The sequence below is a fragment of the Bombina bombina genome, chromosome 6 (assembly GCF_027579735.1).
Source record: "Bombina bombina isolate aBomBom1 chromosome 6, aBomBom1.pri, whole genome shotgun sequence".
In the NCBI taxonomy this organism is placed as follows: domain Eukaryota; kingdom Metazoa; phylum Chordata; class Amphibia; order Anura; family Bombinatoridae; genus Bombina; species Bombina bombina.
Window position 1 is genome coordinate 478,476,278 of NC_069504.1, and position 13,237 is coordinate 478,489,514.

The following is a 13,237-nucleotide window of genomic DNA, read 5'->3' on the forward strand; positions in this document are numbered from 1 at the left end:
AAGGGCAGCTCCTCCTGGAATCAAGGACAGATTCGGCAGTCTGGAAAATTGAAAAAGGAAGAAGAGGGTGACTCCTAGTGCAATACAATTAGATGTATGGACCCCGTAAGCAAATCCCAAGAAGATGGGTACTCATAATGTGTAGCGCACACGCTACGCGTTTCTCAGCGTTAACAACGCTGTTTCCCCAGGCTAGTAACTAGCCTGAGGAAACAGCGTGGTTAACGCTGAGAAACGCGTAGCGTGTTTTACTGATATTATAAACAATTTTATTGTTGTAAGTTGCTATTGCATTTAGCATTACATAAAGTTCTTCATTTTACCGAATACCTAGAGTCTCCTGTTCATTTTTTGCTGCTCGTATTTGTTACCAGAGGAAACCCTTTGTCTATCCATATGTGCACTGGGCCACTGAAATATACCCAGTAAGCGTATCTTGCACTGTCGTGTACGCTACACATTGTGAGTACCCATCTTCTTGGGATTTGCTTACGGGGTCCATACATCTAATTGTATTGCACTAGGAGTCGTCCTCTTCTTCCTTTTTCAATTTTATAAAATAAACTTGACTGAAATAAATTCTACTATTGCAGCAGGGGAAGACAATTGATATAAATTAACATTTATTTTAGTGTTTATCAACCAAAAATGTACAACATTGTTACTAATACAGCTGCCATATAGTGCTCAAGACATGCCCATGCTCCTGAACCTGCCTAGACATTTAGTCATGTAAGGGAACCAAGTTTCAACAAATTATATCAAAGATGTAAATTTGACACTATAAGTACATTTGGAAAGTTTTCAGAAATTGTAACCTCTAATTCTTTAACATCTTTGACCTTCAGTAAATGTTGCATGCTGTTGCTTGGTTTCTTAATAAAAACATATTTCTATCTAATATGAGGAGAGTCCACGTCTTCATTCATTACTTGTGGGAAATACAGAACCTGGCCACCAGAAGGAGGCTAAGAAACCCCAGCCACAGTCTTAAATACCACCCCCCCCCCCCCCCACACACACACACACACACACACACACACTCCCCTCATCCCCAGTCATTCTTTGCCTTTCGTCATGGGAGGATGGCAGAGAAGTGTCAGAAGATTTCGGAGTAGTCTCTTATTGAGAGTAGTACTCTTCGGAATGGGACTGGAGTTTTAAGTAGTCCTGTCAGCCTCTCAATGAGAGCATGGATGAAAGTCCGGAGATGCAGGGAGAGTCTTTCTGCGAAACAATCCCGACTCATATTTACAGCTCCTTAATCAATCAGTGTTGACGAGTTTCACTGGCTGCTTTCTTCACTCAAGTCCATGTCAGGAGCGCAGCTACACACTGTCAAACTTGAGAGGCCGTGTTCCTGTTCCACGGCATTGATTCTGGTAAGATCGTTTCATTGTTATATCTATAATGATAACGCAAGAAGACAGGGTCACAGTGTGGCTCCTTTATCTGTATAGAATCAAGGGTTAATATCTCCGGAAGGTGATTATTGAACAGGGGGGATGTATACATGATTGTGTTTTATTGTGTTTTTGCTGCAACATGTGTGAGATGTGGATCTGGCAATGTGGAAAAGTCAGGTTTTTCCTTCCTTGAATACTGCGCAGCCCGTTTAGTTGGCATGCTTTTTTTCTGGCTGCGGGGGAGGTCCTGCACGGTACCATGTGGCCTCTTTCTCTTCCTTTCCTGTCTGTCGGTTGCAGGAGATGTTTACAAGGTTTCTCTGTGGGCCTGGGTCATAGGAGGTGGTGAGTGCCCCGGCCGTTGGAAGTATAAAGGTGCCATTTAATCCTTTTCTGTAGTCCTTATAAAGTGCAAGCTATGGAGGACTCTGATATTTTAGAGGGTACTCCCACTTTAACTAAATCTTATGCCTGTGTTTATTGTGAGGAGGTTTCAGTATCTCCACCTGCTCAACTATGTTCCACATGCCTCGATAAGATAGTGATATCTAAAAGAAATAAAATGTTTGGTACCACTGAGCAGTCCACCTCCGAGGGGTGTCCGACCCATGAGGTGCGTTCCCTACATTCATCTCCGATTACACATGCAGATCCCCAGTGCACTTCTAATCCTCCTGCGGGAGGGGCCACGTTGCCGCCCTATTTTGCTAAACAGTTGCAAACAACGGTCTCTGCGGTCATTAGTGCTTCACCTCGCCCGGCCAAGAGCAAGCGAAAGGTTAAACATTGCTATCCTTCCCAGGGGTCATCTACTCCGTTGGATGTATCTGAGACTAGATTTTCCACTGATGCTGAGGATTCCGATACTTCAGAGGCCTCTCTCTCTAGGTCGGAATCTGCGGCCTCTAGGCCTCTGGCAGTGGAAGAACCAGACTTTAGGTTTAGGATGGAGAACTTACGCTTTTTGTTAAGAGGTGTTAGCGTGTCTAGAGGTTCCGGAACTGAAACTACCGGAGGAACCTTCTATTCATAAGCTGGATAAGGTTTTGAGGACAGGGTAGTGTCCCAGACCTTCCTGGTTCCTGTAAATATGGCGAATATTATCAAGAATGAATGGGAGAGACTGGGATTGTCTTTCTCCCCTTCTTCCTTTAAAAAATTGTTCCCGGTTCCAGATGCTCAACTTGAGTTATGGGGATCTGTGCCTAAGGTGGATGGAGCTATCTCCACAATCGCTAAACGCACCACTATCCCGCTTGAGGATAGTTCATCGTTTAAGGAACCGATGGATAAGAAATTAGAGACCCTGTTAAAAAAATGTTTCAGCACACAGGGTTCGTTTTTTTCAACCTGCAGCCGCGGTTGCTGCAGTGGCGGGAGCCGAGGTGGAGACTCTTCTTGATGAAATTCATGAAAGAATTAAGGCCCTGAGGGTTGCTAATTCGTTTGTGATGCTAATATGCAGATTATCCGCTTGAATGCTAAGACATCCGGCTTTTCTGTTCTGGCCCGGAGGGCCCTGTGGTTGAAGTCGTGGTCGGCTGACATGACGTCCAAATCTAGATTACTATCCCTTCCATTTAAGGGAAAGATCCTTTTTGGTCCAGGCCTGGACTCGATCATATCCACGGTCACAGGGGACAAGGGTGCCTTTCCTCCGCAGGATAACATTTTTCGTTCGGACTAGTCCCAATGACAGCAGCCTGCTGCGAAACCCAAGCAGTCCAAGGGATCTTGGAAACCATCTCAGTCTTGGAATAAATCCAAACAGAGCAAGAAGCCCCCGATCCGTCTCTGGATCTAAAAGGGGCAGACTCTCTCTTTTCGCAGAGGCTTGGTTGAGAGACATTCAGGATCCTTGGGTTCTGGAAGTTGTTGCCCAGGGGTGCAGGATAGGTTTCAAGACTCGACCTCCCAGGGGCAGATTCCTCTTGTGAAATCTTTTATCACATCCAGAAAAAGAAATGCTTTTCTAGAGTGCGTGAGGGATCTCATCTCTTTAAGAGTAATTGTACCGGTACCTCTAGCAGAAAGGGGTCTAGGATACTATTTAAAACTTTTTCCTGGTACCAAAGAAAGAGGGCACGTTTCGCCCAATTCTAGAATTAAAATGCTTAAAACAGTTTCTGTCGGTTCTGTCGTTTAAAATGGAAACGATAAGGTCAATACTGCCCCTAGTTCAAGCGGGCCAGTTTATGACCACAATAGACTTGAAGGACGCTTACCTTCATTTCCAATCCACAAGGATCATTTCAGGTTCTTAAGGTTCGCCTTTCTGGATCAGCACTTCGAGTTTGTAGCTCTTCCCTTTGGGTTGGCCACGGCTCCAAGAATCTTCACAAAGGTTATTGGAGCTCTGCTCAGGGTAGCGAGATCCAGAGGGATTTCAGTGGCTCCTTATCTGGACGACATTCTGGTTCAGGCTCCGTCCTACCAGTTGACAGAGGATCATTCGAGAATTCTTCTCCTTCCTCTGCAATCTCATGGTTGGAAAGTGAACTCAGGGAAGAGTTGTCTGGTTCCCAGTACCAGAGTGGAGTTCCTGGGCACACTAATAGACTCCGTTGCCATGAAGATATTCCTAACAGACAAGAGACATTGCAAGGTGGTCTCCAGCTGTCTTGCCCTTCAATCCTCCTCAAGGCCATCAGTGGCCCGTTGCATGAAAGTGATTGGGCTCATGGTGTCCACTATAGATGTCATTCCATTCACCAGGTTCCATCTCCGGCTTCTTCAGCTGTGCATGCTGAAGCAGTGGAATAGTAATCATTCGGACCTATCCCAAATGATCTCTCTGGACGGGTCGATGGAATCTCTCTTGGTGGATCCATCCTGATCAGCTGTCCCAAGGGACATCCTTCCTCAGACCATCTTGGAAGATCATGACTACGGACGCGAGTCTCTCAGGTTGGGGAGTGGTTTGGGGTGCCAGGAAGGCACAGGGCAGGTGGAATCGGAAAGAGTCTTTTCTCCCGATCAACATCCTTGAACTTCGGGCGATCTTCAACGCTCTGGGGGCTTAGCCCCTCCTCAGTTCGTCCAAGTTCATCAGATTCAAGTCGGACAATATTACCTCTGTGGCTTACATCAACCATCAGGGGGGTACGAGAAGCCATGAGGGAAGTGTCTTGGATTCTGGAGTGGGCAGAGACCTACGACTGCTCGCTTTCAGCGATCCACATTCCGGGTGTGTACAACTGGGAGTCGGATTTTCTCAGCAGACCGTCTTTTCATCCGGGGGAATGGTCTCTTCCCCCCGATGTGTTAGCGGAGATTTGCAACAGTTGGGGGACTCCGGAGATGGATCTCATGGCGTCCAGACTCAACTTCAAGCTACCTAGATACGGGTTGCGGTCCAGGAATCCCCAGGCGGAACTGATAGATGCCTTAGCAGTGCCTTGGGGATTAAACCTAGTGTACATTTTTCCACCGTTACCACTTCTACCTTGTGTAGTGGCACACATCAAACAGGAGCAAGCGTCAACTATTCTGATTGCTTCATCGTGGAGGCTGCCTTGTCGCAGGAATCTGCTGTTACAGGGCCCCTTTGTGCAGCACAATCTAGATTCTCTGAGACTGACTGCGTGGAGATTGAATGCTTAGTCTTAGCCAGAAGAGGTTTTTCTGAGAGGGTGATTGATACTCTCATTCAAGCCAGAAAGCCGTTTACCTGTAAGAGGTACAGGTAAGAGTTTACCTGTAAGAGGACTTACTCTGGTGTTAATCTTGTGGATATTCTTGGCATAAGGTAATTCTTTCCTTCCTCTCGGACGGTCTGGAGATGAGACTTGCCGCAAGTTCCTTAAGGGGACAGATTTCGGCTCTATCTGTGCTGTTACACAAGAAGCTCGCTGAGATCCCTGATATTCAGTCTTTTGTTCAGGCTTTTTCCAGGATCAGGCGTGTTTAGACATTCTGCTCCTCCTTGGAGTTTGAATCTGGCTCTGTAGGTTTTGCAGGGGCCTCCGTTCGAGCCTATGCATTCTCTTGACATCAAGACTTGGAAGGCTCTTTTTCTTCTGGCCATTGATCCGGCACGCAGAGTGTCTGAATTAGCGGCCTTGCAATGTGAGCCTCCTTATCTGGTTTTCCATGCAGATAAGGCAGTTCTTCACACTGGATTGGGGTTTCTTCCTAAATTTGTGTCTGATCGCAATATTAATCAGCTAATTGTGGTCCTTCCTTGTGTCCTAAACCGTATTCTTCGAAGGAACGGTTACTTCATAACTTGGATGTGGTTCGAGCCTTGAAATTCTGGTTTGAGCTTTGAAATTCTATCTTCAGGCTACGAAGAATTTTAGACGGACTTCAGCTTTATTTGTAGTCTATTCGGCGAAGCGCAAAGGGCAGAAGGCTTCTACTTCCCTACCCTTTTGGCTGAGGAGCATGATTCGTTTGACTTATGAGACAGCGGAACATAAGCCTCCTCAGAGGATTACAGCTCACTCAACTAAAGTTGTGGCTTCTTCTTGGGCCTTTAAGAATGAGGCCTCTATGGAGCAGATTTGTAAGGCGACTACCTGGTCCTCCTTACATACTTTTACAAAGTTTTACAAATTTGACGTTTTTGCTTCGGCTGAAGCAGCTTTTGGGAGAAAGGTTTTGCAGGCTGTGGTGCCCTCAGATTAGGGTCCGCCTCCTTTTACCCTCCCGTTTTTTTCATTCAGTGTCCTCTAGAGCTTGAGTATGTGTTTCCCACAAGTAATGAATGAAGCCGTGGAGTCTCCTCATATTAGATGGAAAACATAAATTATGCTTACCTGATAATTTAATTTTTATCGTTTCGAGGAGAGTCCACGGCTCCTGTCCTGTTCTCCTTTGGGCGGACCTAAATTTGTTTGTTCTTCTGGCACCTTTTATACCCTGATATTTCCCCTACTGTTCCTTGCTCCCTCGGCAGAATGACTGTGGGATGAGGGGAGTGGGGGAGGTATTTAAGCTTTTGGCTGGGGTGTCTTTGCCTCCTCTTGGTGGCCAGGTTCTGTATTTCCCACAAGTAAAGAATGAAGCCGTAGACTCTCCTCGTAACGATGGAAATTAAATTATCAGGTAAGCATAATTAATTTATTACTTTCCTTTTTTAGAATAATATCAAAAGATTATAAAACCTCTGCTCCCTTCATTTTGTTAACAACTATGTGTTGAGAATGTTGAGTGTTGATAAGGTAAATGTAAAAATAACCAAATATATAATCATTATTTTGCAGACTGTATTTCTTTAAAAAAAAGAATTTAAAGGGACAGTCTACTTGAAAATATTTGTTTAAAAAGATAGATAATCCCTTTACTACCCATTCCCCTGTTTTGCATAACCAGCACTGACATATTAATATACTTTTTACTTCTGTGATTACCTTGTATCTAAGCCTCTGCAGACTGCCCTCTTATTTCAGTTCTTTTGACAAACTTGCATTTTAGCTAATCAGTGCTGACTCTATATATATATGGCACACATGAACTATCAGTGTCTAACTGTGAAAAACTGTCAAAATGCACTGAGATAAGAGGCGGTTCAATGTCTTAGAAATCAGTTTATGAGCCTACCTAGGTTTAGCTTTCAACAAAGAATGCCAAGAGAACGATACAAATTTTATGATTAAAGTAAATTGGAAAGTTGTTTAAAATTGCATGCCCTATCTGAATCCTAAAAGTTTTATTTTGAGTAGACTGTCTCTTTAAGTAAAAAGGAAAGATGTCCTCATCGCCTATATGAGAACCCTAACCACAAAACGGAAGTAGTATTTCTTCAGCTCTAAGAGTTATAATAATCATCCAGTCTCCATACCTTATAACAGATACTCCTCATATTCTTGTTTAAGAATATATATATTTTGTTCTCTGTGTTAAGTTGTCTACCAAAGATTTTGATGGAAGAAAACCTGATAGATGTTTAAATCTCTTAGTCTATTTACTAATATCGCTGTATTAAATAGTATTTATCTAATAGTTATATACTCTTTGCTTTAGATATAAAGGACATGCCCCTGATCTGATTGGCAAGCAAGATAGTGTTTATGAAGGTAAGAAGGACAGGGACCGTTACTGTTTTAATAACTTTCTCACTTAGAGCGAGACATAATATGTGTTGTATTTGATAGAAGACTGGGACATGCTGGATGTTGATGAGGATGAGAAGCTAACTGGAGAAGAGGAATTTGAGCTTCTTGCTGGTCCTCTTGGCCTTAATGATCGCAGGATAGTTCCAGAGCCAGTTCAGTTTCCTGACAGTGACCCACTTGGAGCATCTGTGGCTATGGTGACAGCCACCAACAGCATGGAGGAAACACTAATGCAAATTGGTAGGCTAGCTACAATGAGACAGAATATTCCTTGTAAGAATAATATGTTCTATTAATTTTTCTCTTTTACTGCCTCAAGAAGTTTTGTATGTGCTGATTGGCTATACCAATAAACCTTTAGCTTGTCTTTTTATATGTTTGCACAGACAAAATACAATGTATATTAGATTTATTTTGTCTCATTTTATTCTGCTGCTTACAGAGAGGCAGGAGTGAATTCTGCATTTTTAAGTATTCTGTATTTTACCAGGCCCTGCTAATTCTGCTTGATCTAGCATAACCTCATCTACATATAGTCCTATTTGGCCACAGGTAATCAGATAAACATACTAAAGAGGCTTTTCACAGGCTGATATATATATCTACACATACTCACCGGCCACTTTATTAGGTACACCTGTTCAATTGCTTGGTAACACAAATTGCTAATCAGCCAATCACATGGCAGCAACTCAATGTATTTAGGCATCTAGACATGGTAAAGACTTGCTGTTCAAACCAAGCATCAAAATGGGGAGTGACTTTGAATGTGACATGGTTGTTGGTGCCAGACGGGCTGCCCTGAGTATTTAAAAAACTGCTGATCTACTGGGATTTTCACGCACAACCATCTCTAGGATTTACAGAGAATGGTCAGAAAAAGAGACAATTTCCAGTGAGCGGCAGTTGTGTGGACAAAAATGCCTTGTTGATGTCAGAGGTCAGAGGAGAATGGGCAGACTGGTTTGAGATAATAAAAAGGCGACTAACTCAAATAACCAAATAAAAAATGGAGATAAGGGAGCCATTTACCAATATTTTAGCTCTGTGTAGTAATATCAAACTAGAGGTGCAGACCCTATATAAGTATTGCAAACTATTATAAATAGGGAGAAAATAAGGAAAAGTAGTCCTTATAAAAAGATAGGGAATTCAGCACTCTCATATACACATTTAAAGAGACAGAGATATAAATATCTCAAGGTATCAACCTAAGTATTAAGATAAATAGAGCAGAGTGTGGAGCCAGGTAGAAACCCAGAATAAAGACTTGACAACTAGCATGCTTGCAAGGCACTCATAATTTTATTATTTACAAAAAGCAACAAAATTACCATAAAGGTAATTTAAAACAAAATGTAATCAAAAATATGAGCTAAAAAGCTAAATTTAGCTTTTTAGCTCATATTTTTGATTAAATTTTGTTTTAAATTACCTTTATAGTCACATGACCTTTACTAAGAATTTTGTTGCTTTTTGTAAATAATAAAATTATGAGTGCCTTGCAAGCATGCTAGTTGTCAAGTCTTTATTCTGGGTTTCTACCTGGCTCCACACTCTGCTCTATTTATCTTAATACTTAGGTTGATACCTTGAGATATTTATATCTCTGTCTCTTTAAATGTGTATATGAGAGTGCTGAATTCCCTATCTTTTTATAAGGACTACTTTTCCTTATTTTCTCCCTATTTATAATAGTTTGTAACTCAAATAACCACTCATTACATCCAAGGTATGCAGAATACCATCCCTGAATGTGCAACACGTTGGACCTTAAAGCAGATGGGCTACAGCAGCAGAAGACCATACCGGGTGCCACTCTTGTCACCTAAAAACAGGAAGTTGAGGCTACATTTCACATAGGTTCACCAACATTGGACAATAGAAGATTGGAAAAATGTTGCCTGGTTTGTTGAGTCTTGATTTCAGCTGCGACATTCAGATGGTAGGTTAAGAATTTGGCGTAAACAACATGAAAGCATGAATCCATCCTGTCTTGTATCAACGGTTCAGGCTGGTGGTGGTGGTGTAATGGTGTGGGGAATATTTTCTTGGCACACTTTGGGCCCCTTAGTACCAATTGAGCATTGTTTAAACACCATGGCCTACCTGAGTATTGTTGCTGACCATGTCCATCCCTTTATGACTACAGTGTACCCATCTTCTGATGGCTACTTCCAGCAGGATAATGCACCATGTCACAAAGCTCAAATAATCAGAAACTGGTTTCTTGAACATGACAATGAGTTCACTGTACTCCAGTGGCCTCCACAGTCACCAGATATCAATCCAATAGAGCACCTTTAGGATGTGGTGGAACGGGAGATTTGCATTATGGATGTGCAGACGACAAATCTGCAGCAACTGCGTCATGCTATCGTCAATATGGACCAAAATGTCTGAGGTATGTTTCCAACACCTTGTTGAATCTATGCAGTGAAGAATTAAGGCAGTTCTGAAGGCAAAACCAACCCAGTACTAGGAGGGTGTACCTAATAAACACCTAGATTACAAGTTTTGCGTTGCGGCTTGTAACGCTGAAAATCTGGCATTTTCAGCGTTAATACAGCACCGCAGCTATTACAAGTGTTGTCGGTATAGGTGTACCACACACCTTTTAGCCTGTAACGCAACGTCAGTCCCGCACACGTAAAAATTAAATTTTTTCATGGGATTCCCATAGCGCCAGTATTACAAGTTTTGCGGTACGGCTAAAAAGTGAGCGTTACAGCCTAAAACGACAAGCTCTGTACCGCCATCTAAAGTCAGTAGTTATGAGTTTTACACTACAAAGCTGTAACATAAACTCATAACTAAAGTGTTACAATGTACATTAAATACCCATAAACTATCTATTAACCACTAAACCAAGGCCCTCCCGCATCGCAAACACTATAATATGCTCATTAACTCTTAATCTGCCGCTCCCGACATCGCCGCCACTAAAAAAAAAATGTATTAACCCCTATTCCGCCGCTCCCCGACATTGTCGCCACTATAATAAACTTATTAACCCCTAAACTGCCGCCCTCCCGTATCGCAAACACTATTTCAATATTATTAACCCGTAATCTGCCGTCCGCCCACTCTGCCGCTATAATAAACCTATTAACCCTAAACCGAAAGCCTCCCCACAACAAAATAAACTAATTTAAACTAGTAACCCCTAAACCTAACGACCCCCTAACTTTATATTAAAATTACAATTTCCCTAGCTTAAATTAAAACTTACCTGTCAAATAAAAAAAAAAAAATTAAAATAACAATTAAACTATTATAATTATTAAACTAAAATGAAACTAACTACCAATTAAATAAAACTAAACTACCAATAAAAAATCCTAACACTACTCTAAAAATTACAAAAAGTTTCTAATTACAAAAAATAAAAACTTAACTAAATTACAAAAAACAAAACACTAAATTATGAAAAATAAATTATCAAAAATAAAAAAAGAATTACACCTAATCTAATAGCCCTATCAAAATTAAAAAGCCCCTCCAAAATAAAAAAACCTAGCCTACAATAAACTACCAATGGCCCTTAAAAGGGCCTTTTGTGGGGCATTGCCCCAAAGATATCGGCTCTTTTACCTGTAAAAAAAATACAAACACCCCCAACAGTAAAACCCACCACTCAACCAACCCCCCCAAATAAAAAAAACTATCTAAAATAACCTAAGCTACCCATTGCTCTGAACAGGGCATTTGTATGGGCATTGCCATTAAAAGGGCATTTAGCTCTTTTACTGCCCAAACCCTAAACTAAAAAAAAAAACACCCAAAAAACCCTTATAAAAACCTAACACTAACCCACGACGATCCTCTTACAGTTGTTGAAGTCCCGCTTGAAGGATCCATCCAGCCGGTGAAGTCATCATCCATGCGGCAAGAAGTCTTCATCCAGCCGGCGAAGTCCTTATCCAATCCATGCAACAAGAAGTCTTCATCCAGACAGCCTCTTCGATATTCATCCAGCCGGCGCGGCCCTAATTCCTATTGGCTGATTCAAAATTTTCAGCCAATAGGAATGCAAGGGAAGCCATCTTGAATCGCGTCCCTTTCATTGAAGATTCAGTGTGCGGCAGCGACCGTATGAAGAGGATGCTCCGAGCTGGATGTCTTCAGGATGGAACCGCTCCTCGCCAGCTGGATGAAGATCGAAGAGGTCGCCTGGATGAAGACTACTTGCTGCATGGATGAGGACTTCGCCGGCTGGATGAAGATAGAAGAGGCTGCCTGGATGAAGACTTCTTGCCGCATGGATGATAACTTTGCCAACTGGATGGATCCTTCAAGTGGGACTTTAGCAACTGTAAGTGGATCGTCGGGGGTTAGTGTTTTTTTTTTTAGTTTAGGGTCTGGGCAATAAAAAAGCTAAATGCCCTTTTAAGGGCAATGCCCATACCAATACCCTTTTCAGGGCAATGGGTAGCTTAGGTTATTTTAGATAGTTTTTTTTATTTTTTATTATTGGGGGGGTTGGTTGGGTGGTGGGTTTTACTGTTGGTGGGTGTTTGTATTTTTTTTACAGATAAAAGAGCTGATATCTTTGAGGCAATGCCCAGCAAAAGGCCCTTTTAAGGAACATTGGTAGTTTATTTTAGGCTAGGGTTTTTATTTTTATTTTGGGGGGGCTTTTTTATTTTGATAGGGCTATTAGATTAGGTGTAATTCTTTTTTATTTTTGATAATTTGTTTATTTTGTGTAAGGTGTTTTTTGTAGCAAAAGAGCTGTTTAACTTAGGCAATGCCCTACAAAAGGCCCTTTTAAGGGCCCCCCAAAAGGCCCTTTTAAGGGCCCCCCAAAAGGCCCTTTTAAGGGCCCTTGGTAGTTTATTCTAGAGTAGGGTTTTTTATTTTGTGGTGTTTTTTTAAGGGTATTAGAATAGGATTAATCTTTATTTTTTTGGATAATTTCGTTGTTGTTTTTGTAATGGTAGGTTTTATTGTAAGGCAGGTTAGGTTTTATTTCACAGGTAAGTTTGTATTTATTTTAACTAGGTAGTTATTAAAAAGTTAATAACTATTTACGAACTAGTCTACCTAGTTAAAATAAATACAAACTGGGACATGTCTTGGCCGCAGCCACTAAAAAAAAGGCTCACAATCAAATGATGCTATTTTCTTGTATCTCTCCAAACCTGAAGATTCTCAACAGCTAACACCACAGGCTGCGGCCTCTATCACCATTGTACCATCTCCCCCCCCCCCCCCCACTTAGTGGGGTAGAGTGGATTCAGGCTCCACGTTATATAAAGGACCTTCTAGAAGCCAGAACGGTGTGCAATATCAGTGCCGAGAAACGGATTACACGTGCGGCTACAACAAACCACAATGGAAGCTGAAATAACTGCTTTTCTACATTTAATGGCATGCAAGATGAAACAACACTATACTTCTCTTGGGCGGAGCTGAGAGTGGGGAGAAGCGGTTCTCTGGGGAGCGCCATGACTCTCAGCCCAGAGCGAGACCCACCCTGTTACGGCAATCCACAGTGGTCTGCGACAGCAATCACCTCTATACTTCAGGCGAAGCTGTTCACTCAGGCAGTACGACTGGAGACATCAATGGGACTTTGCCTAACTCCAAACTGCTACAAACTTCTTCATGTCCCAGCTCCAACGCTCTGACGCATAATGTTGTGCTGACACCGGACCCCCTGGAGATGCGGCCGGTTGAGAGGGGATACCAGATGGGCCTTACCTGGATACGTCTGGAGGTTTTTCACCCGGAGGCAGCTGGAGATATACTCGTGAGGTGATCACAACT

The 13,237-nt window shown here is 42.2% G+C and overlaps 1 protein-coding gene across 7 annotated transcripts in view; it reads left to right on the forward strand.

Annotated features, from left to right (window-relative positions):
* HERC1 (HECT and RLD domain containing E3 ubiquitin protein ligase family member 1) overlaps positions 1–13,237 on the forward strand; it is a 683,410-nt gene that overhangs the window by 507,347 nt on the left and 162,826 nt on the right. For 6 of the 7 annotated variants that reach the window (XM_053717285.1, XM_053717289.1, XM_053717290.1 and 3 more), the window contains exons 47-48: positions 7,374–7,426; positions 7,505–7,705. In XM_053717285.1, the coding sequence (XP_053573260.1) occupies positions 7,374–7,426; positions 7,505–7,705 (254 nt within the window). The remainder of the gene's footprint in view (positions 1–7,373; positions 7,427–7,504; positions 7,706–13,237) is intronic. The other variant, XM_053717288.1, reaches the window with a different exon arrangement.